The sequence below is a fragment of the Xiphophorus couchianus genome, chromosome 18 (genome assembly GCF_001444195.1).
Source record: "Xiphophorus couchianus chromosome 18, X_couchianus-1.0, whole genome shotgun sequence".
Classification (NCBI taxonomy): Eukaryota; Metazoa; Chordata; class Actinopteri; order Cyprinodontiformes; family Poeciliidae; genus Xiphophorus; species Xiphophorus couchianus.
Window position 1 is genome coordinate 2542124 of NC_040245.1, and position 25057 is coordinate 2567180.

At 37.2% G+C, this 25057-nt stretch overlaps 1 protein-coding gene across 9 annotated transcripts in view; it reads left to right on the plus strand.

Moving 5' to 3' along the window:
* ryr1b (ryanodine receptor 1b (skeletal)) overlaps positions 1-25057 on the plus strand; it is a 125667-nt gene that overhangs the window by 94638 nt on the left and 5972 nt on the right. For 4 of the 9 annotated variants that reach the window (XM_028044534.1, XM_028044529.1, XM_028044531.1 and 1 more), the window contains 23 exons: positions 7569-7668; positions 8726-8805; positions 8905-8981; positions 9090-9163; positions 10175-10192; positions 12783-12863; positions 12955-13043; positions 13999-14127; positions 14926-15030; positions 15536-15565; positions 15865-15894; positions 16828-16909; positions 16990-18296; positions 21629-21711; positions 22272-22446; positions 22573-22659; positions 22999-23253; positions 23327-23457; positions 23557-23599; positions 23743-23876; positions 24373-24433; positions 24505-24651; positions 24726-24860. In XM_028044534.1, the coding sequence (XP_027900335.1) occupies positions 7569-7668; positions 8726-8805; positions 8905-8981; positions 9090-9163; positions 10175-10192; positions 12783-12863; positions 12955-13043; positions 13999-14127; positions 14926-15030; positions 15536-15565; positions 15865-15894; positions 16828-16909; positions 16990-18296; positions 21629-21711; positions 22272-22446; positions 22573-22659; positions 22999-23253; positions 23327-23457; positions 23557-23599; positions 23743-23876; positions 24373-24433; positions 24505-24651; positions 24726-24860 (3453 nt within the window). The remainder of the gene's footprint in view (positions 1-7568; positions 7669-8725; positions 8806-8904; positions 8982-9089; positions 9164-10174; positions 10193-12782; positions 12864-12954; positions 13044-13998; positions 14128-14925; positions 15031-15535; positions 15566-15864; positions 15895-16827; positions 16910-16989; positions 18297-21628; positions 21712-22271; positions 22447-22572; positions 22660-22998; positions 23254-23326; positions 23458-23556; positions 23600-23742; positions 23877-24372; positions 24434-24504; positions 24652-24725; positions 24861-25057) is intronic. The other 5 variants (XM_028044537.1, XM_028044532.1, XM_028044538.1 and 2 more) reach the window with 2 other exon arrangements.

Here is a 25057-nt window from a genome sequence, read left to right on the forward strand (position 1 = left end):
AAATCTAAAGATGAACAGATTTGGCAGGAAACCAGTAGATTTGGTCTCATTATCACCCTTAATTAATGCACAATTAACAGTTAATAATGATTCATAAAGTGTTTAGAGATTAATTAGATGTGTATCTAGTCATCTAGAAAAGCCTTATCTTATTGTATTGTACAGTAGACCGGAGACCTATTAAACCAGCACCCAATAAAAATGTTTAAGAGTGCCTGCATTAAGAAAACTATCTGTAGTTCACCAGAGCAGGAAAATGAATGTTTGTGACAAAAACTGTAATTAAAAACTCTGAATTCATTTCGGACTAACGTTGTTACTCTAATTCTCACCTGAACTCCCTAACATTTACAGTAAGTTTCCCATTAAGTGTTAATTTTGGTCCAAAAAACTCAATTTAATTCCTCAAATAATAAATTGAGTTTAATATTTAATAGTTAAATATTAAATATTATTCAATATTTAAATATTAATGAAATAGTTAAAATACTCTAATACAATCAGAATACAGCTTTATGCAAACTTTCTCCTTCATTTACCTCAGACACAGAATAATTAATGCTAAAGCTAATCGGCTAAGCTAAGCGAAAGCAATTATCAATTTAACCCAGAATTAGCAGAAGCTTTTGTAGTAAGAAGACGTTCATAATTGTTAAATGAAATTTTTTTTTATGAGAGACAATGGTCAATGGTTAGCACACCTCTAATGTGCTAATAGCAGAGCTAATGTTCTACTTAGCCTTTAGCACTTCTGCTAGCAACCTTTGCATCCACTAAATAGAATTTTTCCTAATAAATTTCAAAGTGCTAATTTAATTTACTTTGAGTTGAATAAAGTTTGACGTCGGTGTTGAAGTTTTGGTCATCGACTGTGAAGAATGTTTCAGTTAGACATTTATACCCAGGCTCTTATTTTGAAGTCTTTTTAAGCAGCAGTTCAATTTCTTCTCAAGTTTTTATTTTTTTAAACAAACTTTAAAAGATTTTAAAATTACTTATTGGCTTTTAAAATTAATGGAAAGGCCTTTGAAATTAATTTGTTTCATACTTTCAACATATTTATAGTTTTTATTTGACCCTGAAATATGATATTTGCCTTTTAATGATATTTTGAGTCTGATTTCGGTTTTGGACGCTGTGATTGTGTAGTTCTACTGATCCAAGCTTTTCCAGAAGGGCAGCATCACACAAATTTGTACTGAAAAAAATAATATATTTGTTTTGTAAGGGCTTGTGTCTGAATAGTTTGTTTTTTTTCTGGCAGAAAATGTTTTTTTGTGGAAAAATATTTTCCACAAAAATGCATATCCTATAAAAATCCTTATATATAGTAAGACAGAGTATTAGGGCCAAGCCAAGAAAAGAAACAATAAAATATGAGAATAAAGTCAGAATATCATGAGAGAAGTCAGTATTATGAGAAAAGAGTCGTAATAATACCAGAATAAAGTAATAATATTATGAGAGTGAAGTCGTATTAATTTGTGAAAAAAGTTATAATAATACAAGAAGTCAGAATATTATGAGAAAAACGTCAATCATACAAGAAGAGTCGTAATAATACGAGGATAAAATTGTTTTATTAGTAATAAAATTGTTATTAATAACATTTATTAGTAATTGTAATATTAGAATAAAGTTATAATATTACTAAATTTGTAGTTAGAAAAGTTTTACGACAAAAATTCATATTATGACAATAAAATCATAATAATACAAGTAAAAAGCTACAAAGATACAATAATAAAGTTATAGTATTACCAGAATAAAGTTGTAGTAATGCATGATAAAAGTAATAATGACATGAGAATAAAATCATAAAATTATTAGAATAACATCTTAGTGTAGGACAAAATTTCAAGAGATTAAAGTCGTAATATTAGTAGAATGAAGTAGTAATTTTATGATAACTCCTACATGAAAAATTATTTTTAGAAATTTAAAGGAGGAATGTTGAGCATTTCATGAAGTTATACTTTGGTATTAGTTTTATAGGATACAATATTTAACACATCAACATCAAATTATTGTCAGTAGCAGAACTTTGAATAATCACTTTTACTAATATTATTATTGTCTTTCTTACATTTTGTCTTTATTCTGCTAACATTATGACTTTAATGTAGTTTTTATTTTAAAAGTCTCTTAGTCTGGCCCTAATGTTCTGTCATAACATAAAGATCCTTAAGCGAAGTGACTTCTGTAGTTCTCTTTAGAGAAGCACGCGCACCTCCAAATTGCACATATAAGCTGCTTGCTGGGAGACCAAAAGTTAAAAGTTGTGGAGATTTTAGGGGAGTTTCAGAAGACACTGGATCTTTGAAATAAAAAAAAAGCTAAGTAGACACAACTTTTACTGTTTCCATCTGAACCTGATGGGAAAATGTAATGCTGTCCTTCGTAACCCGGTTGAGTAAAAACATATCAGTTATGAAATCAAGTACTTATTATTAACAGTGAAATGAGCCGTTTTATTATTGTGTTGACTTTGTGCATTTGCGGCAAGTCACTTCCTGACTTGAACCTCCTCTTCCTGGCTAACACGTCTTAGGCTACGTTCAGCCTCAAGTCACACAAATCCGATTTTTTTTGTTTTTTGCCTGAAACTGATCTTTTCATGAACAACACAGTTCTGATTTTTTGATTGGATATGTGGTCCTAAATGTGACCTGGATCTGAACGTCATTGATACTCGACAAGTATCTGCGTCCTGATGCGCACAAACAGGAAGAAAAACAACCGCCATGGCGGACCGTAAGGAGGATTAAGTTGTTAATGTGCTGCTCTGGTCAGACAACAAGTTTAAAATTGTAAACTATGCTCAACCGTTTAGTATCCATGTTTACTTCCATAAACACTGAGCTCTTCTTCTTCTTCTGCACGCTCTCTGTGTGACGTTATTGCGCCCTCTGCTGCGCATGCAGGTCACTTTCAGTCGTTTGCAGTTCACACTGGAGAACACATACTGGTCCCATTTTGGCAGAGTAGTAAAGTAAAAAAATAAAATAAAAGTACTTTGTTACTAATTAGATTTTTCAGGTATCTGTACTGGAGCATTTATCTTTCTGAGGAGTTTTTACTTTTACTCCCTACATTTTAAGAGAAATATTTGTACTTTCTTCTCCTTATATTTCCACATATGCCTTGTTACTTCCATGATGAAATTGATAATAATGGAAAAAAAATACACTGACCGCAAAAAGAGTGTTACAGTGTTGGTACTTCACCGTTCAGCTGGATGCAACCAAAGCAAAGCAGAAGAAGAAGACACTATGAGCAAAACAACATGGATGGAAATATTAACCATTTGTAGCTTTATTTTAAAAAATCTTTTTATGATTTTGACTCAAAGAATGAATAGTGACGAATCTGCTGCGTTTGTGCAATCTAAATGATCTTGATTGAGATTTGGTTTTCATTTTGTGGTTTATAATTTACAATAATATGTTTTATATGATTAGAACTTTAAGTATTTTAGGTTTACTGGAAGTCATCTTGTATTCTTCAAGGTGAAAATTGAACTTGTACTTGAGTAAAACAGTTCAAACTGTACTTTTACTAGAGTATTTTTTTATACAAGTATCTTTACTTTTGCTTAAGTAGAGAATGTGAGTATATACAGCTCTGGAAAAAACAAAGAGCCCATTGAAAACCTGGTTATTCCACCAAATACTGATTTCTGAACTCTTCTGGAGTTAAAATGTTAGTTTTGTTGTTTGTAAATGAATATGAACTTGTTTTCTTCGCATTATCTGAGGTCTGAAAGCGCTGCATCCTTTTTGTCATTTTGATAATTTCTCATTTTATGCAAATTAATACTAAATTTTTGTTTTGAATTTTGGAGACATGTTGTCAGGAGTTCATAGAATAAAAGAACAATATTCATTTTACTCTTATATTTATAAATAGTAAAATCAGAGAAACTGATTATTTTAAATGGTCCCTTAATTTTTTCCAGAGCTGTATTTGGAAAAGCGAATGACGCAAAAAAAAATAAAAATGGGATTTTACAGAAAATCGGATTTGATGGTTAAATCCTGCAGGGTGAACGTAGCTTAACTCTCACCTACTAATCCAGGTGTTTTCAGCCCTTATCGTCCTGAAGCTCCACTTTGAGTCCTAACCACTGATGACTAACACAGACTTGTCTTTAGTTTGAACTGGACAGGTAACAGGTCTCCCTCTCTGTGCACACCAAGGACTACAGTAAAAGCCTGCACAGTCCAAGCCCAAGCTCACATTTCAAACTACATCCAGACATGCACTTTAACCTTTCACAATAAAAGATAAATAAGGAAACAGGAGCTCTGTAACCAGAGGAAATCCACAGCGTTTTCATTCATGTCAGACTTTTGAGGGCGGGGTAGAGGGACGGGGTAGATGTAGTTCTGTGTGCTTTGGGAGGGGTTTCATATGCATGGTATGCAGAGGGTGAGGCTGGCTAACCTCTTTTGTCAACAGGATGGTTCCTGGACCAGAGAGGCAGATTACAGTTTAATACCCGATTCCATCACTGCAGAAACACAAAGTCCCACCAAGTATTTTTGTCTACTTTCTTGTTCAGATATCTTAGTTCACTTGAAATAAGACAAATCCAAATTACACATAACTTTCCAACGATATATAGGAGCTTGTTTCAAGGAGGGAGGGGGGGCGTAACACATACAATTCAGATTTTGCTCATTTTTGTGCTTCAATTTAAGTCTATACTGCTCCTAAAATAAACACCATCCAGACACTTTGTGGCTGTAAGTTAATATTTTTTGCTGTCTTCAAAATGAGCTGTTTCAGGAACCTCAGGAATGCAACGTATTCAGCTCTGGAAAAAACAAAGAGCCCCCTGCACTGAGGCAGCTCGTTACCTAGCAACTCCAGCAGAGTTCCGCTCGTTACCTAGCAACCCCAGCAGAGTTCCAGAATGTTTGGTCAGCTGGTTTTACCGCTGTATGCTCTGTACAATGGCTGCTGGAAACAGACAAGTGTTTTGTTGTTGATTATCATCCAGAAGCTGGAGGTACGAATCTTTCAGGGTCTAGAGATTCAACTCAGTTATAATATTTTCCTTTATTCTCATAATATTTCGAGTTTATTCTTGAACGACTTAATTTTCAAAATTTGAATACCCCATCCTACAAATCAGCAGGCACTGCCCATTACCTAGCAACCCAAGCTGAGCTCCATCACATTTGGTCAGCTAGTTTTACTGCTGTACAATGGCTGCTGTTGTTGACTTACTGTTCAGAAACCGCTTGCTGCATTCTTACTAGTTGCGCAGAAGGCTCCACTTCTGCTTTTCAAAGACGTACGCATCTGTTTGCAGCCATTTTCACGTGAGTGTACACGTTCAGTTTGGGGTGTGGCCAACAGCAGCTTATTTGGATTTAAAGTGACAGGATTCCCTAAAACAGCTAATAATAGGCAGAATTTAGCAGATTCAAATCTCATTATTTAGAAATGATTTTGTGCAAAAAAGAAAGTAATGGGGATTTTGTATAGGCCATAAATGTATATATATATATTCCTTTATTTAATCAGGTAAACCCCGTTGAGATCTAGATCTCATTTTCAAGAGGGACCTGAGCAAAAATTTGCAATACATAGCAAAATCTATCCCAACCTGTTTGAAGAAACCCAATATTATTATAATAAATAATTGCATAATATTAATTTCAAAAAAGTTCTAGCTTAATAAGAACTTTTGAAATAATCTTCTCCACTGGAAAAATATTTCACTTGTGACATTTTCCCATTTTATAAGTGAAATAATCTGCAAGTGGGATTAGAACTTCTTGTCAATATGCAAAAAATACTGAGTTAAAATAAGCTTGTATATCTTACTTGCTAGTTTGTCTTATTTCAAGTGTAATAAGATATTTGCACTGGAAACTTGTCCAGAAATACTCGGCAGTGTTGGCAGTGTGTTGCTGTTTGTCTAATAAAAATGTTTTCAGTTCTTTAAGCTCTAAAGTTTCTAATAATTTACCAATAAAGAACAGATTGAGGATGAAGTCACTGAAGCACGTTCAGGCAGAAAACCGTCCACCGTTCTGATGGAAGCAGAGGTTGCATGAAGTGGAAGAGTGTGTGTGTGTGTGTGTGGGTGTGTGTGTGTGTGTGTGTCGTGTGTGTTATGCTCTGGGGCAAAGTGTCGGCTGCCGTCGAGTGTTTGCACCTCTGGTGGTTGTCAACAGTTGAAATAATAACTGCCTCCATGACTAATACACACTGTGTGAGAGTGGAGGTGTGTGTCATTATTGATAATTGACAGTGTGATTATTTTTTATGGCGACTGCAGGTGGTAACGCCGAGCGCTCTGCCGATTTAACCAATGGGAAAATTAACATGCAGCTCAACCAAGAGAGGTTGAGCTGTCCAACTTCTCTTGGACTTTTTTAGGCAAAATATTTAGTTTTAGGCAAAATAATTAGTTTTAGGCAAAATATTTCGTTTTTTACACCAAAGTGTCTCCATTGCACAGAAGCATAAAGCAAGAACCTTATAGGATCAGTTTTATGGCCGAGTATCAGGCCGCAGTTAGAAAAAATTTACAAATAAACTTACTAGAATAAAGGGAAATACTTATAATAATCTGATTTTGATGCGTTTACTACAACTTTATTCTGGCAATATTCTGATTTATTTTCATATTAACACAACTTCATTATCTTGCAACTTTATTATTGTACAACTATTATTTTATTTTAATAATATTACAGCTTTTTCTGGCAATATTATGACTTATCTCTTGTAGGACTTTATTGTATTGTTACTACAGTTTTATTGTAATGTTACCTCTTATTTCTGTTAATATTATAACTTATTATAACTTTATTCTTGTATTGTTTCGACTTTATTTTCATGAAACAATTTTATTCTAGTAATATTACGACATTCTAGTATTGCTATGGTTTTATTCTGGTAACATTATGACTTTATTTTCAAATTATTTTGACTTTATTTTCAAATTACTTCAACTTTATTCTTGTACAATTTTACTTTTGTAATTCTACAACAATTTATGACTTACTCGTAATTTTATTATTTTTATTTATTTGTTTTTCTTAGCTAGGCCTTTAATATTCTGTCATACAATTTAGAAAGTTTATCTACATAAAAATTTGGATGTTAGTTACTGTTCAAATATTAAATACAACAAACCTTTAGCATCCAAATCAATATGCATATCTAAAATATAAAATATTTAATCAAATGTTTCTCATTCTCTAAAGTGAAAATTGATTTAACAATTTACTAATATTATATTTTTAGTTTGTTGCTAGGAAAGATAAATCTTATCAAGGCTTAAGCACTAACTTGTTAACTTAAGTGAAATTTAAGTGATTTATTTACATTTGTTCGTAAATTAGATGCAAAATTAGATGTAGTTTATTGGATGTAGTTTTAGCAGGAAGGCCTTCATAAAGCGAATCAGAGTGTGAAGGTGTGTGTGTGTGTGTGTGTGTGTGGGTGTGTGTGTGTGTGTGTGTGTGTGTGTGTGTGAGTGTGGGGGGCAGTGCAGATCCAGTTGGCGGGGTTTCAGCTCCTCTTCTTCTCTTTTTGTTCTACAGGAAAAGGAGATGGAGAAGCAGAGGCTTCTGTACCAGCAGTCCCGTCTGCACAACCGCGGCGCTGCAGAGATGGTGCTGCAGATGATCAGCGCCTGCAAAGGTCAGTGCTGCTACCACACTCTGCTAGCAACTAGCTACATTTACTCAGTTACATTCACTTCAGTTACTTTTTTTGAAAAAATTAACTTTTATTTTACTTTTACTTTAGTAAAGTTTGTGGATTTTCTACCCACTGTGAGAAAAACAAACATGTTTTAACCAGAGATTCACCAGACAGAGACACACCTGCAGTTTCTGTTAGAGTTTCATAAGTTTTTTATTGAAAGAAACTAAATTGGAAACATTTTCTGTTCTTTGATTTTGTAATTTTGTATTATTATAAGAATTATTGTCATTTTGGTCCTTAAAATACCAAACTGTCCACTTCACTTTATATTTTGGTCTGTCTGCTGATGTAATTTTTAAATATGAAATGGTTAATAATTTGATCAGTTGCTCAGTACTTTTACCAAATACTTTTTTTTACTCTTGAGTAACTTCTTGGATGGATACTTTTTACCTTAAGTAAAAATATGTTGTGCTTCTCTTACTAAGTTTCGGGTACTCTGCCCATCTCTGCTTGTTTCACATATTTTCTGACTCCTGTTCTTTCATAAATGTTTGCAGAAGCCAAAGTGATTATTGATGTTTCAGACCTGATGATTTTATGTGATGGACCAAGTGGCAATCACTTTTTCTGATTTTTATTTGTTAAAAAAAAAAAAAAATCACACCTGTTTGCATGGAAGTGACTGAAACAAATACATTTTCTTTTTTAGTTTGGTCAAAAGCACTTTTTGTGCCAGAAAAGTTCATTTTATTATTTTTAAAAACATCAGCTCAGATATTGAACTTCACTAATCAACCATTAAATTAACGCTTCATAATTTATCCAGAAAATTAATTTAGGGGAAGATAAGTGCTAAATATTATGAAAGTTAGCAAAAATTGGTAAATTAATAATTAGTTCTGCTATTAGCACAATAGCATAAATGTAACTTGTGTTTAGCATTAGTACTTGTTGCTAGTCAACCAAGAAACTCTAAAAAGGAAGAAGAATAGAGATATTTACCAGATTAAACTGGATTAAACTGGCCTGTCTGTTGTGATTATTCCAGGCGAACCCGGAGCCATGGTTTCTTCCACACTCAAACTGGGAATCTCCATCCTCAACGGAGGCAACAGTGATGTTCAGCAGGTAAATCCACCTGGAAATGTTTCCTGAAGCTCAAACAATGACCAATGTTTCGATATTTAGCTGTTTATTAGATGAACGTGTTTCTGTGTGGCTGTGCAGAAAATGCTGGACTACCTGAAGGACAAAAAGGACGTGGGATTCTTCCTGAGCGTTCAGGCTCTGATGCAGACCTGCAGGTCTGTGTGGATTCTTCATTTAGTTGTCAGAATAATCAATAGATTAATTGATTACTAGAATAGTTCTGTTTTTTTGTGTCGTTTAGCTAATAAATTTGTTCTTGACAGCGTTTTGGACTTGAATGCGTTTGAGAGGCAGAACAAGGCGGAGGGACTTGGGATGGTTTCAGAGGAGGGAAGCAGTGAGTATCCTCCCTATTTTACCACAAAAACTGATTCACACTGCAAAACACCAAATCTTACCAAGTAACTTTACCTAGTTTCTAGTGCAAATATCTTAGTGCACTTGTAAAAAGACTAAACTAACTTAAGAGTAACTTTTCAGCAAGATATAGAATTCAATAATTCCTTAGTATTTATGAAAAAGGCCTACATTTTCCTGCCAGTGGAACCAGAACCTTTCCATCAATATTAAGGAATTATTCACTTAAAAGAAACTCGTACATCTTGCTGAAAAGTTACTTGTAAGTTAGTTTTCTCTTATTTTCAGTGTACTAACATATTTACACTAGAAACTAGATAAAAAATAATCCTTGTAAAGATTTGTGGTTTTTGTAGTGCATCTTATTTTCATTGCATTGTGATGCTGCTGGGACATTTTTGGACCCGGCTGTGTAATCTGTGTGCATACATGTGCGTCTCTTTGTGGACGGCTGCTTCCAAAAGAGCTACACTGCAAAAACACAAAATCTAACCAAGTATTTTTGGTCTAGGTTCTGGTGGAAATACCGTGTTATATTTTCACTCAGACAAAACTGACTTACAATTAACTATTCAGCACAACATAGCTTTTGTTTTCAGTCAACAATTCCTCAATATTGATAAAAAGTTACAGATTATTTCATTTATTACAAGACATTTTTCCTACAAGTGAAATAATCTGTACTTTTTGTCAATATTGACAAATTATTTACTTAAAACAAATAAGTAAATAAAATCTTGCTGAAAAGTTATTTGTTAATTTCAAAGATATTTCCACTGGAAATTAAATCAAAAATACTTGGTAAGATTTTGTTTTTGCAGTGCACCACTGACTTTAATGTTCATAAATTATTATTTTTTTATCATCCACTGCCAGTCCTGAGATTTCTGGACTCACTGCGTCTCTGTTTGTTTTTCTCTCCCTCCATTTTGTTCATTTTACGAACCTTTACCTCTCATGTCCTTCCTTCACGCCAATTCTCTGCGCTCAGATAAGAAGCTAGAACGTGGTAAATGAAACTTCGCTGACGTAAATTTTCTTTCTCTCTCTCCTTCCTGTCCTCCCTGTCATCTCTTTCTCTCTCTTTTTGGCTCCTAATCACATGACTAGTCTTTTAATTGCTGTGAAATTAATATGCATTTCATTTCACACTCAAGGAATCAATGAAATTAATCTTTGCCGTTTTCCTGCAGTGATTGCAAAGTTTAATCCTCATCCTTGAGTGTTTTATCTCTGATCTACTGTAACTCCAGTAATCTCAGTCACAGGAGGAAGTTCAGTCTTCCTCTCCTGTTTTTAAAACTGAAATGAATTGCACACTGTAAAAACACAAAACCTTAAAAAGTATTTTCAGTCTAGTTTCTGGTACAAAAACAAATATCTTAGTACATTTAAAATAAGACTAAACCAACTTATAAGTAGCTTTTCTGCAAGATATAGGAGTTTGTTTTAAGTCAATAATTCCTTAATATTGAAGAAAAAGTTCTAGTTCCTCTGGTAGAATATTCCACGGTTACCTAGCAACCCCAGCCATGCCTAGGCCGTAACCTAGCAACCCAGTTCTAGTTCCATGTGCAGATTATTTCACTGATAACATGTGAACAATGTCTTGTTATAACTGAAATAATCTACCAGTGGATCTAGAACTGAATCAATATTCAAAACAAAGTTGCTTCTAAGTTAGTTTTGTCTTATTTCAAGTGCAATAAGCTATTTCTGCTAAAAACTGGACAAAAATACTTGGTAAGATTTTGTGTTTTTGCAGTGCAGTAGCAGTGGGAATTGAACCAAATGTCGCCATCAGGCAGATTCTAACAGCTGTATCAAATCAGGAAATTATCTCTGTAATATTTCCTACATTCAACTCTTGTGGGGGAAATAGAGCAAGAAAGTTATTAGAAATGCACAAAATAAATAAATAAAAATGCTACTTCAAACAGGCCAAATTATTTAATTCGTTTTGGATAAAATGGAAAAATGATCAGTTTCTCCCTTTTCAGGGTAAAACAATCTGAAGGAAGTTAAGTGCATGAAAAGTTGGTCAGTCATGATCTCCAGACCTTCAGAAGTCATTTTATCAACATGTTTGATAAACAGCTGATAAAAACACTTTGATTACTATTTATAGCTTTATTTTGCATCAAAAAGCTAATATTACCACCTCTAATGTTCTTTAAGGAGACTCGGATTAACATTTTATGTGATTTTATGTGATGGACCAAGTGACAATCATTGATTTTTATTTGTAACTATCTTTGCAAAATAGTTACAGTTCAGTTGAAGCAAAAACACAAAATCTTCTCAAGTTTTTGTCTAGTTTCTAGTGAAAGTATCTTATTACATTTGAAATAAGACAAAACTGACAACTAACATTTTTAGCAAGGTGTAGTCAATAATTCTTGGCAGATAATTTAACTTACAACATGGGGAAAATGTTATAAATTAAATAATCTACCAGTGGAACTAGTAACTGGCATCAATACTAAGGGATTACTGATTTAAAGCAAACTCCTATATCTTGCTGAAAAGTTACTTGTAAGATAATTTTGTTTTATTTCAATTGTACTAAAATATTTCCACTAGAAACTAAAAAGTACTTGGTAAGATTTTGTGTTTTTGCAGTGCAGATTTTTCACCACATGTGGCATTCTCAAAGTTGGGCAAAAAACTTTATTTTTTCCACATGCTTTGCTATTCCAACTTTTGTCCAACAATAAATAAGTTTGTTTTTTTGGCTTCATATTTTATTGATCTGGACAAGTGTGTGAATGATAACAGGGAACTCGTATGAGTGAGAAAAAATCTACAAAAATGTCAGCAAAATTAGCAAAAAGGAGAAAATATACAGAAAGAATTGTCAACTAACAGTAAAAAAAAAAATTGTGCTGCTGTATTGAAATCATCCTTCCACCTTTTGTTCTGTTTTCTGTTTTGTCGCAGATAAATTAGCGATGTTTGTGCATTTCTGTAAACTCAGCTTTCTGTTGGTTTGCTATCAGCTAAATTTGACAGCTTTAAGTCAAAAAGATGCTTTTTACGTATTTCTATCTAGAGTAAAGGAGTTTTCAGAGCATCCTTGTATTTGTATTTGAGTGCAGTAGATCTGTCCTGCATGACGGCGTGCTGTTCTGTTTGTACCCGTCTAAACCTCTGATGGTTCTGTTTTCCTGTCGGGTCTTCAATGGGTTGGTGTCCTCATTTATCTGTTTTTTATGTTCTTGTTGAGTGTTTTTTAAGTGATGTTCGTTCTGGTCCATGCCTGAATTTTGTTGCATCGTTTCCTGCTAAATGAGTTTAGAAAAGGAAAAAAAAAAAAGTCTGACAAACTAACTGGTACAGAGTTCTTGGTGAAAATTTACTAGCTTTTGCTAATCGGAACAAAATGTTATGATGTGATATTTACTAGCATCCTTGGTAAAAGTGTGTAAAAAATAAATATATTTTCACTACTTCATATTCAATCAGAGGAAAATAACCCACTTTAAAAACTTTTTAATATTTTATATTGTCTACAATTGTAGTCACTCCTTTTTCCAATAGGACAACATTTCTCCTATGATATTTTACATATTTAATTATGTATTCTTACTCTGCCTCAGATGAGAAAGTGATGGCAGATGATGAGTTTACGTGCGACCTCTTCCGCTTCCTGCAGCTCCTGTGTGAAGGCCACAATAACGGTAAATATAACTGACGTCATATTAGTTACACTTAATAAAATCATTGGTACATTTTTTACCAAAATCCCATTTCTGGTTCTGTTGTGCTCAGATTTTCAGAACTACCTGAGAACTCAGACAGGTAGCACAACAACCATCAACGTCATCATCTGCACTGTGGACTACCTGCTTCGACTACAGGTCACAATAAGTTCATTTTGTCTTACGTCAGTCGAGTTAAGATATTTATATCAGAAACTAGACAAAAATACTAGTAAGATTTTGTGTTTTTGCAGTGTATCAGTGACCAAACTGAAAGGTAGTAAATAACACTTTTTATATACAGTATGTTTGATATAATTAAACATATATAAAGTACAGTTACTCATTTTATATTTTCAGAGTGGTTTTAAAACCTGTAAAAATAAATCAAACTGTTTTAATCAGTGCAAAATATCAGTACCAGGATCAGGGTCCCCCAGTGTATTATAGGCCTGGCAGCCCGCCAGACTTTACAAGCCCCACCACCAGGCTAAGCGTTTCTTGTTTATGTTTTTAGGAAAATTATTATAAATAAATAATTGCTTCTCTTTTTTTTAAAAGCCAGATTGCAACATTTATATATGCTGAACCCATTAAATCAAATTTAGCAGCATTGATCATCTCAATAAATAAATGTTACATTTATTCATCTGTGATAAAATATTTGCATTTATGGGCCCCTGAAGCTCTGGGGGCCTCATGGAGCTGCTGACGTAATTTGGATTAAACAAAAGTGAAAATAATTGATATTCATTTTAATTGTGTTTTTTGTTTTGTTGTTTTTAAGACAAGTTGTGGGTTTAAATATCGTTTCACTGGCGATGTCTTGCTGTAACATATAATCACCCAGTAAGATTTTTACATTTCCTGCCTATTAACATCTTTTAATACAAAAACACGGTGGACCGCCGGTGGATCGCCGGTGGACCGCCGGTGGATCGCCGGTGGACCACCTCGGTGCCCTGACCACCGGGCTTAGCGAGTTTTCTGGATCCCTGAGGATCAAGTTTTAATTTTTTTATTTACTGTAGATTTTTGTGTAAGACTTTGTGTTTTTGCATTGTAAGGCAGAAATAACAATAATATAATAACTTTATATCATCTCCATGTACAGGAGTCCATCAGCGATTTTTACTGGTACTACTCAGGGAAAGACATCATCGACGAGCCCGGAAAGAGGAATTTCTCCAAAGCCATGACTGTGGCTAAACAAGTCTTCAACAGCTTGACTGAGTACATCCAGGTGAGGCACAACTAACAATCAAGCTAAGTTTTATTCCTGCAGTCAAACCTAAATGTGGATTAAATTAGCTCTGAATGTTGAAGGCATGTTGTGTGTTATTGTTTACATCTGAAACTTTTGCGCATTTGCGCAAAGCTGGAGGGCGGAAATACGATTCTTTTACTTTCCATCAAGAATTTCATTAACAAAATGAAACCTGGAGATGTATGTAGTATTAATTCAGTGCAGTTCACCACAGCAAAGAGAAAAATGACACAGAACAACAACTCAAAACCATTCATATCATTCAGTCAGTTTGTTTATTTTGCAATTATTAATAAGTGATCGGTGTGGCAGATTAGCTACCACAGCTACTAGCTAAGCTAACACAGCAGTGGATGATTAGCTGATTTAAACACTTGCTCTACCTTTTTTTTGTTTTTACTTAACCGAAACACATAATTCTGCAGTGCATCTACATGTTAAAATTGCCATAGTCAAGCTAGCATAGCTAACCCACTTACCTCTCCCTCGCTATTTTTGGTTTAATGAAACCTTTTTCCTGACCTTCTTATTGAGTTGTCATGGTGTTAACAGCAACAGCACGACACGCTAAACACATTTATGATTTTAGCTCGTTTTGTTGACAACTTAACAGCTAAATCCAATGCTAATCGTCGTCAGCGAGCAGCTTTTTGCCCTCCAGCAGGGAGATGTCGAAAGACGTCATCCTGCAACGTGTCTATAGAATAATTTGGGTCAGAAAGATGAAAAGATTTAATTTTAAAAACATGCGGTGTGATGTTTTGTGTGTTTCAGGGCCCCTGCACTGGTAACCAGCAGTCTCTGGCCCACAGCAGGTTGTGGGACGCTGTTGTGGGTTTCCTCCATGTTTTTGCTCATATGATGATGAAACTGGCACAGGTGAGGAAAAACCAAATACAGGAAGTTATTTAATAACTCTCACAATAATCAATTGATCTATTACTTGCATGATTAATTAAAATTAGTCATCCATTCTGATGATTAATAATATCTAAGGGCAATGTTGTTCAGAGACATGATAGTCTGTTTTATTTATGGTTTTGGTTTTAAGTGGTGTTTTTATTTTTGTTTATTGTTTTTAGTTGTGCCTTATTTTGGATATCTAAACTATCTTGAGAGGACGAACTTGCATTATTATAACATTTTCAATGTGTCACTTGAAAACAATATTATTATTGTTTATCGCAGTAATTACTGACATAATTTATTGTTCAGCAAAATGTGTTATTTTGACAGGGTGACATCTAGTGATAACATTCAGAAATTTACATTTTTATTTCTGTTTTGCTGCTTTTATTTTCAATTCTTAAATAGTCTGTGAACTCTGTTCTTTATCAAGATGTGAAATGGTTTAAATCTGATATAATATGTGTAATCCTGTTAGATGCACCCTGATCCTGGACAACGAAATGTCGTAAGATTTTGTGTTATTCCAGCAAACATTTCATTCCCAGTTCTGTCACACTTCTTCGAGGATAAAACATGCTTTACCATCGTTTTCAGTTCAGCATTCAGTTCTGCAACATTGATTTATTCCTCTCGTTTTCTGGTAATGCACTGATCAGTTGCTTATTTCTCCCATCCTGCAGCCCTTTTTTCCACAAACAGCATTGCAATATTTTATTTTTTTTGTCCTTCTTCCCATCATTTAATTTAATTGTAATATTTGTGATGCTAAACATGGATATTCTTTGTCTATAAATGCAAACCCAGGATCATTTTTGGAGTAGAACACACTCTGAGGTAGTGATTTATATTTATACAAATTCTATTTAAAAGAGAATTTGGACAAATTCTCTTTCTCTCAAAAGAAGCACCCAGTGGTGGGCACACTTTCGCTAATCTACTAATAGAGGAGCAAATTTTTGTTTTGCTAACTTTTAAAATGTTTAAAAGTTATATAAACAGATTATTTGGAGGAGAACCTGAACGTGTCTCATCATCTATGTTTGAGCTTTTGTAAGTATTTTGATTCAAATAAATACATACTTAAATGGGAGCTACAACCAAAAACTTCAGTGTGGTTCATATGAACTTCCGCTAATATGCTAACACGCTAAAAGTGGAGCTAATTTTTTGCTAACGTTAAAAATGTTTAGCGCACTTAGCTTCCCCCATCTATCTATGCGATGGCAGGGAAACTTCAGCTAATATGCTAGTAGCAGAGCTAATTTTTTATTTATTTATTTTTTGCTAGCTTTGAAAACATTTAGCACAAACATACATGAATAAAATAAAACTAGATATCAAAACAAATACAGTACCTAAGGGCGTTATAGAGCATGTAACTCATTATAACGCCACAATTAAATTGGCTGCAGACTTTCCAGGGCAGATAAAGGTTCCTACAAACTTTGGTGAAAGAATGGGAGTGTGTGTAACAACCACAGGTGGGCAGAGTACTGAAAAATTGTACTCAACTAATTGTGTCAATACTTCATCATATTTTTAAGTAAAAATAAAAAGTAGCCTCCAAAAAATTACTCAAGATTAAAAACGTATTTGGTATCTTCCACTACATACCGTGTTGGTGTAGCTAATGTTTATGATTAGTGCTTTAGGGTTAGCGCAGCTAACATTTTAGCTAGCAGTGCCCACCACTGGAAGGACCCGTATCTTTCAGTTAAGCCGTAAAACGTAGTTGAATGTAAAATCTGCAGTGCGTTTATCTTGCAGGATTCGAGTCAAATTGGCCTGTTGAAGGAGCTGTTGGATCTGCAGAAGGACATGGTGGTCATGCTGCTGTCTCTACTTGAAGGTTGGTTGTCTCTAGCTGCAGATTTTCTTTCTGTTTTGGCTGAAATGTCCTAATATTTTCCCACACTTTGCTACTTTTAGGTAATGTTGTGAACGGCACCATTGCCAGGCAAATGGTTGACATGTTGGTGGAGTCCTCCAGCAACGTGGAGATGATCCTCAAGTTCTTCGACATGTTCCTCAAGCTCAAAGACATCGTGGCGTCCGACGCCTTCCGGGACTATGTGACGGATCCGCGCGGACTCATCTCCAAGAAGGATTTCTCCAAGGCCATGGACAGTCAGAAGCAGTACTCCCCATCAGAAATCCAGTTCCTGCTCTCCTGCTCTGAGGCCGACGAGAACGAAATGATCAACTTTGAGGAATTCGCAGATCGCTTCCAGGAACCGGCTAAAGACATCGGGTTTAACATCGCTGTCCTGCTGACCAACCTGTCTGAGCACGTGCCCCACGACACACGCCTCCAGAACTTCCTGGAGCAGGCGGAGAGCGTGCTCAACTACTTCCGGCCTTTCCTCGGCCGCATCGAGATCATGGGGGCCAGCCGGAAGATTGAGCGCATTTACTTTGAGATCAGCGAGGCCAACAGGAACCAGTGGGAAATGCCGCAGGTCAGGGAGTCGAAGCGGCAGTTCATCTTCGACGTCGTCAACGAGGGCTGCGAGAGCGAGAAGATGGAGATGTTCGTCAACTTCTGCGAGGACACCATCTTTGAGATGAACATCGCAGCGTCCATTTCTGAGCCCGAGGAGGGCGGCGAGGAAGAGAAAGACGACGAGGAGGAGGAGGGCGGCGGAGAGGAGGCGGAGTCTGGAGAGGGCGAGGAAGGCAACGGCGAGGCCGCCATTCCGGAGTCGGCGTCGGCCTTTGCTGAATTCCTCAAGAGCGTCATGAACTTCTTCGGCATGTTCACCTTCCGTAACCTGCGGCGCAAGTACCGCAAACTCCGGAGGATGACGGTGAAGGAGATGGTGATCGGACTGGTGACGTTCGTCTACACGGTTCTGATGGGAATCCTCATCTTCGTCTACAACGTGTGCAAGGGCTTCTTCACGCTCATCTGGAAGGCTCTGTTTGGTGGCGGCCTGGTGGAGGGAGCCAAGAAGATGACGGTCACAGAGATCTTAGCCAGCATGCCGGATCCAACCCAGGACGAGGTGCATGGAGACCTGCCACCTGAACCCGGAGCTAGAGAGGTCCAGGAAGCGGACGGGGGTACGGACCACTTGGACACGGCTGGAGGAGACGAAGAAGAAGAGGATGGCGAGGAAGGGGAAGGTGGGCGTCTGCCTGGGTATGACAAACCGGGAGGTCTCGGAGATTTTGGAGAAACGACAACAGAGGAGCCTCCAACTCCAGAGGGAACGCCGCTGCTGAAGAGGAAACTGGTGAGTTGTTCTGGTTTTATCATTATAGGTCAGTTTCACTTCATTATGACTTTATTGTCTAATTCAGTTAGTTTTTAATTAGCTTTTCACAGCGTGTTTGCTAGTTTTTATTAGTTAAATATTGCTTAGTTTTAGTTTTATTATTTATAGTAGTAGTTTCAGTTTTTTCATACTTTGATGAATTTTGAGGTGCAGAATTCAAGCAGTATTGTATTGTGATTATGAACACATTCATTGGGTAATAAGTGATTCTTGTATTTTTATACAAAAATCATCGTTGCCAAGGTACTCCAAAAACATGAACGACTAAACTGGTACAGAAAGGTAAAGTGTCAAGATTTTGTTTTGGCTCATAAAATATTTCATCGCTATTTGAACAGTGAAAAAAAAAAAAAGCATAAAATGAGAAATAAGACAAAACAAATGTACATCTAACATTTCAGCAAGATGAACGAGCTTGTTCTAAATTATCAATAGTATTTCATAATATTGATAAAAAGTTTGTTTTGTTGGCAGATTGTTTTCACAGATAACGTGGGGAAAACAAAATAATCTGCTAATGGAGTTACTTTTTCATAAATATTAAGGGATTATTATTAAAACAAACTCGTATGTTTTGTAAGTGAAATAATCTGCCAGTGAAACTAGAACTGGGTTTCCAGGTTACAGGCTGTGCTTGGCCTGCAACCAACACAGGCCAAGTGCTTGGTTACACTTGCAGTTAGTTAGTGCACTAACTAACTAAAACTAACTAACTGCACTAGTGGTGCAGTTAGTCAGTTTTAGTTAGAACATTCTACCAGTGGAACTAGAACTTTTCTATCAATATTTAAGAATTATTCACTTAAAACAAACTTGTATATCTTGTTGAAAATGTTCTTATAATTTAGTTTTGTTTTATTTCAAGTGAACTAAGATGTTTTCACTAGAAACTAGATCAAATATACACTGCTCAAAAAAATAAAGGGAACCCTCAAATAACACATCCTAGATCTGAATGAAAGAAATATTCTCATTGAATACTTTGTTCTGTACAAAATCAAACAAAAATCATCAATGGAAATCAAATGTATTAACCAATGGAGGCCTGGATTTGGAGCCACACACAAAATTAAAGTGAAATAACACTACACGCTGATCCAACTTTAATGTAATGTCCTTAAAACAAGTCAAAATGAGGCTCAGTATTGTGTGTGGCCTCCACGTGCCTGTATGACCTCCCTACAACGCCTGGGCATGCTCCTGATGAGGTGGCGGATGGTCTCCTGAGGGATCTCCTCCCAGACCTGGACTAAAGCATCCGCCAACTCCTGGACAGTCTGTGGTGCAGCATGACGTTGGTGGATGGAGCGAGACATGATGTCCCAGATGTGCTCAATCGGATTCAGGTCTGGGGAACGGGCTGGCCAGTCCATAGCTTCAATGCCTTCATCTTGCAGGAACTGCTGACACACTCCAGCCACATGAGGTCTAGCATTGTCCTGCATTAGGAGGAACCCAGGGCCAACCGCACCAGCATATGGTCTCACAAGGGGTCTGAGGATCTCATCTCGGTACCTAATGGCAGTCAGGCTACCTCTGGTGAGCACATGGAGGGCTGTGCGGCCCTCCAAAGAAATGCCACCCCACACCATTACTGACCCACTGCCAAACCGGTCATGCTGAAGGATGTTCCAGGCAGCAGACCGCTCTCCACGGCGTCTCCAGACTCTGTCACGTCTGTCACATGTGCTCAGTGTGAACCTGCTTTCATCTGTGAAGAGCACAAGGCACCAGTGGCGAATTTGCCAATCCTGGTGTTCTCTGGCAAATGCCAAGCGTCCTGCACGGTGTTGGGCTGTGAGCACAACCCCCATCTGTGGACGTCGGGCCCTCATACCATCCTCATGGAGTCGGTTTCTAACCGTTTGTGCAGACACATGCACATTTGTGGCCTGCTGGAGGTCATTTTGCAGGGCTCTGGCAGTGCTCCTCCTGTTCCTTCTTGCACAAAGGCAGAGGTAGCGGTCCTGCTGCTGGGTTGTTGCCCTCCTACGGCCTCCTCCACGTCTCCTGGTGTACTGGCCTGTCTCCTGGTAGCGCCTCCAGCCTCTGGACACTACGCTGACAGACACAGCAAACCTTCTTGCCACAGCTCACATTGATGTGCCATCCTGGATGAGCTGCACTACCTGAGCCACTTGTGTGGGTTGTGGAGTCCGTCTCATGCTACCACGAGTGTGAAAGCACCACAAACATTCAAAACTGACCAAAACATCAGCCAGACAGCATAGGTACTGAGAAGTGGTCTGTGGTCCCAACTGCAGAACCACTGCTTTATTGAGTGTGTCTTGCTAATTGCCAATAATTTCCACCTGTTGTCTATTCCATTTGCACAACAGCAGGTGAAATTGATTGTCAATCAGTGTTGCTTCCTAAGTGGACAGTTTGATTTCACAGAAGTTTGATTTACTTGGAGTTATATTGTGTTGTTTAAGTGTTCCCTTTATTTTTTTTGAGCAGTGTACTTTGTAACATTTTGTCTTTTTGCAGTGAGGAATACAATTCATTATAACATAAATAACTTTTAATTTCTCATCTCATTTTAAAAAAAAATGTAAGAACTGGCTCTTGGAAAGCCATACATGTCAATATAGAGTATATGTAAGGATATATAGACTTTAATGTGCTTTTATGTATTTCGTATTAGTGTTATTTGTGTTTTTTATCCTTGTATTTTTTTTTTGTGGTATAAAATCAACCTGCCAGTGGGACTAAATATGGAACTACGTGGCTATTTAGAGAGAAACAGGAAAACAAGAATGTGAAGCATTCACACTCTTTTTTTCCTGTTTCTCTTTATTCTTATTATTTTTATTCTAGTTGCTCCGTAAATTTCGCCATGCTTCTTCTTCTCCTGCTATTTTCACCATTCAACTTTTATACCATTCAGGTTGCTCTCCCAATGCCGGCTACATCTCTTGGCATTCATAACCTTCATACTTTTATGATATTCAGCTTTTTATGAATGTTTCTCCCCCATATAAATGCTCATCCTGTGGCAGAATTAAGAATTAATATAAAATGTCTGTTGCGTTTCACAGTTCATGTCTCAGGTCGGCTTCAAACGCTTTTGCCATTTTCACCAAAAGCATTCAGCATTGAGCATTGAGCATTCACACTTGCATTTTCATATGAAATGCACACATTCTAGTTACATATAAATGTTCATTAGTGCGTATTGTCCCAGTTTTAAAAATAAACTTGAATTTGGTATTGATTTATTTTGTAAAAATGTTTTTGCTATTAAGACATAAACTGGAGCACAAATCTTCTGTTACTTTAACTCAAAGCTGGCTGCAGTGGGAGGACAAGAAGAGGAGGAGAAAGTCGAAGCAGAAGCAGAAGAGGTTCCCCAGGAAACGGAAAAGGCAGAGTGAGTTTAAAACCTACTGAAGGTGGAAAGATAAAGAGCCGCCTGTCTAATATTTAATCTAAAGTCTAAAAGCCATGATTATCTTTGATTTATCTGCAGATTTTCTTAAAGGTGACCTATTTATGCTTCCTTGAACAGGTTAGGTAGAGTTATGGCCTGTCACTTTAAATCTTATTAAGCAGCAGCTTATTAAGGTTTCCGGATGTTAAGTCAACAAAAAAACATTAGCAGCCATTGTACAGCACATACAGCGGTAAAACAAGCTGGAACTCTGGACAGGTTGCTAGGTGACGAGGGGAGTTATGTTGGGGTTGCTAGGTAACGGCGCAGTTCCTGTGGAATGTGACTTAACTATTGGGAGATTGCTCATTTTTCAGATAATAGAAAACATTAACTTATAGCCAAAAAACAGCTGATTGTTTTTTTAGAAGCCTTTAAGACCCAAATGGAAGTATAAAAACGTGCAAAAAGTGATTTATGCGCAATAGGTCCCATTTAATGTTTGTGTTTCTGGTTGCTTCTGTTATCAGATGTCAAGCCGGTCTGTTTTTTTTTCTCAGCATTGAGAATGGAGAGAAGTCGGAGAAACCCGAGCCAGAACCCGAGGTGAAGGAAGAAGAACCAGAGGAGGTCGAGGAGAAAACGGTGAAAACAAAAACCAAGAAGGACAAGAAACCTGCCGAGGGCGGCTTTGAGTTGTGGAACGAGCTGGAGGTGCAGAGGATTAAATTCATGGTGAGACGCTCTCCGTCTTTACGACAGCAGCACCTAATCGGAGATACAAGCCATAAATCTAACGTTGATAAGTCAGGAATGTCTGATTTTATTTCATTAAATGCTCTGATTTCTGTTTCCTCCCAGAACTACCTCTCTCGTAATTTCTACAACCTGCGGTTTTTGGCTCTGTTCATCGCATTTGCTCTGAATTTCATCCTTCTCTTCTACAAGGTCAGTAAATGTAGACTTTACATAGTTTTATTTATCCAGTATGATAAACATATATCCCCATTGATACATGTTGCTGGGTTTGACATCGCAGATTAGCTGCGGTAGCGAGTGACGTTTTTTTTTTTATTGTACATGTTTTCATATGTTTGTTTTTGAAATGTCAAATTATGCAATTATATAGTCAATGGAAACACTGAGACCCTTTTTTCAGATTCTTTGTGTGATTGTTTCATTTTCTCATCTGACTCGATGCATAGCAAAGGTCACATGACCTCCAGTCCCGTATCGATGGTTCCCCCCAAAAGGACTGGCGTCTCATTCCCTTTTGGACCTTTGCAGGTGTCCGACTCTCCTCCAGGTGAGGAGGAGTTTGAGGGTTCTGGTTTGTTTGAGGGCTCCGGCCTGTTCAAAGGCTCCGGCGCCGATGAAGATGGGTCTGGATTGGAGGAAGGTGGGGAAGATGATGATGAAGAGGGCCCGTTGTACTACTTCCTGGAAGAGAGCACCGGTTACATGGAGCCGGCCCTGTCTTTCCTCTCCATTGTCCACACCATCATCTCCTTCCTCTGCATCATCGGCTACAACTGCCTCAAGGTTTGGGTCGTTCCTCCTTCTCTGCACCGAAACATTTGGTTTTAGCCTCATCGTGTCTTCTGCGTCCCTTCAGGTTCCTCTGGTTATCTTTAAAAGAGAGAAGGAGCTGGCCAGAAAGCTGGAGTTTGATGGACTTTATGTCACTGAGCAGCCGGAAGACGATGACATCAAGGGCCAGTGGGACAGACTGGTCCTTAACACGCCGTAAGAAATGCCCAAAAATGTCCCTATATAGTTTATTTAGCTGCGATGAAGGAGAATGAGATTGATTAAAGTGTTTTTTACTCTTTTACCTAAATACAGAACCTTCCCAAATAACTATTGGGACAAGTTTGTGAAGAGAAAAGTGAGTTTAAGTATCACTATCTACAATGACTGAAGAATTTGAATTAAAATGAGTTACAACAACATTTAATTTTCCTTTGCCATCAATGAAGTATTTCTGAATTTTAATTTACTTTAACCCAAACATTTCCGCGTGACGTCCAGGTTCTGGATAAATACGGCGACATCTACGGCAGAGAGAGAATCGCCGAGCTGCTGGGCATGGACCTGGCGTCGCTGGACGTCAGCGCCATGACACACGAGAAGAAACCCGAACCGGACACCTCCATGTTCAGCTGGTACTCACAGCTAATTTAGACTTCTGGGTTTCCATTTTGGTTTCTACTGCTTCTGAAAACAACCCAGTGTTTAAACAAACATCCTGCCGTTTTTGGCTAAAAGTTAATTTTTATTTTTTTTGGTTTCTGGAAAATGAGATGTTTCAAAAATCTCTCAATAGTTTAGTCACACTGCAGCGAGACGCTTCCAGAACGTTAGTGGACTTACCAATTATTAATAATTACCAATTGGTAATCATGAGTGTAAACGTTGAGTTGGGGGCGTGGCCTGCAGCAGCTTATTTGGATTTAAAGTCACAAGACTCCCTAAAACAGCTCAATATAGGTTGAACTAAGCACTGAAATCTTGTTATCAAAGAATGATTTTGTGAAAAAAATTTAATCAATATGTTTTGTATAGGCCATCTATCTGTCCTAAACTGTTCAAAGAAGCATAATAGCTCCCCTTTAAATCAGAACAGACCAAGAGGTAATCATCTCTCCTTCTCTCTTCCAGGATAACATCTATTGACATCAAATATCAGATCTGGAAGTTCGGGGTCGTCTTCACTGACAATGTGAGTAAAACTAGCCGCCTGGATGTCAGAATATCAGGTATGATGCTAATCCTCCTTCGTCCACCTCTCAGACATTCCTTTACCTGGTCTGGTACATGCTGATGTCCATGCTTGGACACTACAACAACTTCTTCTTCGCTTGCCATCTCCTGGACATCGCCATGGGCGTCAAAACGCTGAGGACCATTCTGTCCTCCGTCACCCACAACGGCAAACAGGTGGCGCGCCCGTTAAAGGTGCATTGTGGGGGTTTAGAGGTGAAAACCGTGTCTGACCCGAGTGTTTGCTGCAGCTGGTGATGACGGTCGGCCTGCTGGCTGTGGTGGTGTACCTCTACACCGTGGTGGCCTTCAACTTCTTCCGCAAGTTCTACAACAAGAGCGAGGACGAGGACGAACCGGACATGAAGTGCGACGACATGATGACTGTGAGTGGAGATCAGCTCTGGGAAACAACACTTAAAAAACACAAAACCTTGCCAGTCAGTTTAGTCTAGTGCAAATATGTTGAAATAAAACAAAACTAACTTAAAAGTCATTTTTCAGCAAGATATAGGAGCTTGTTTTAAGTAAATTCCTAATTCCTTGATATTAATGGACAAAGTACTAATTACATTGGCAGCTA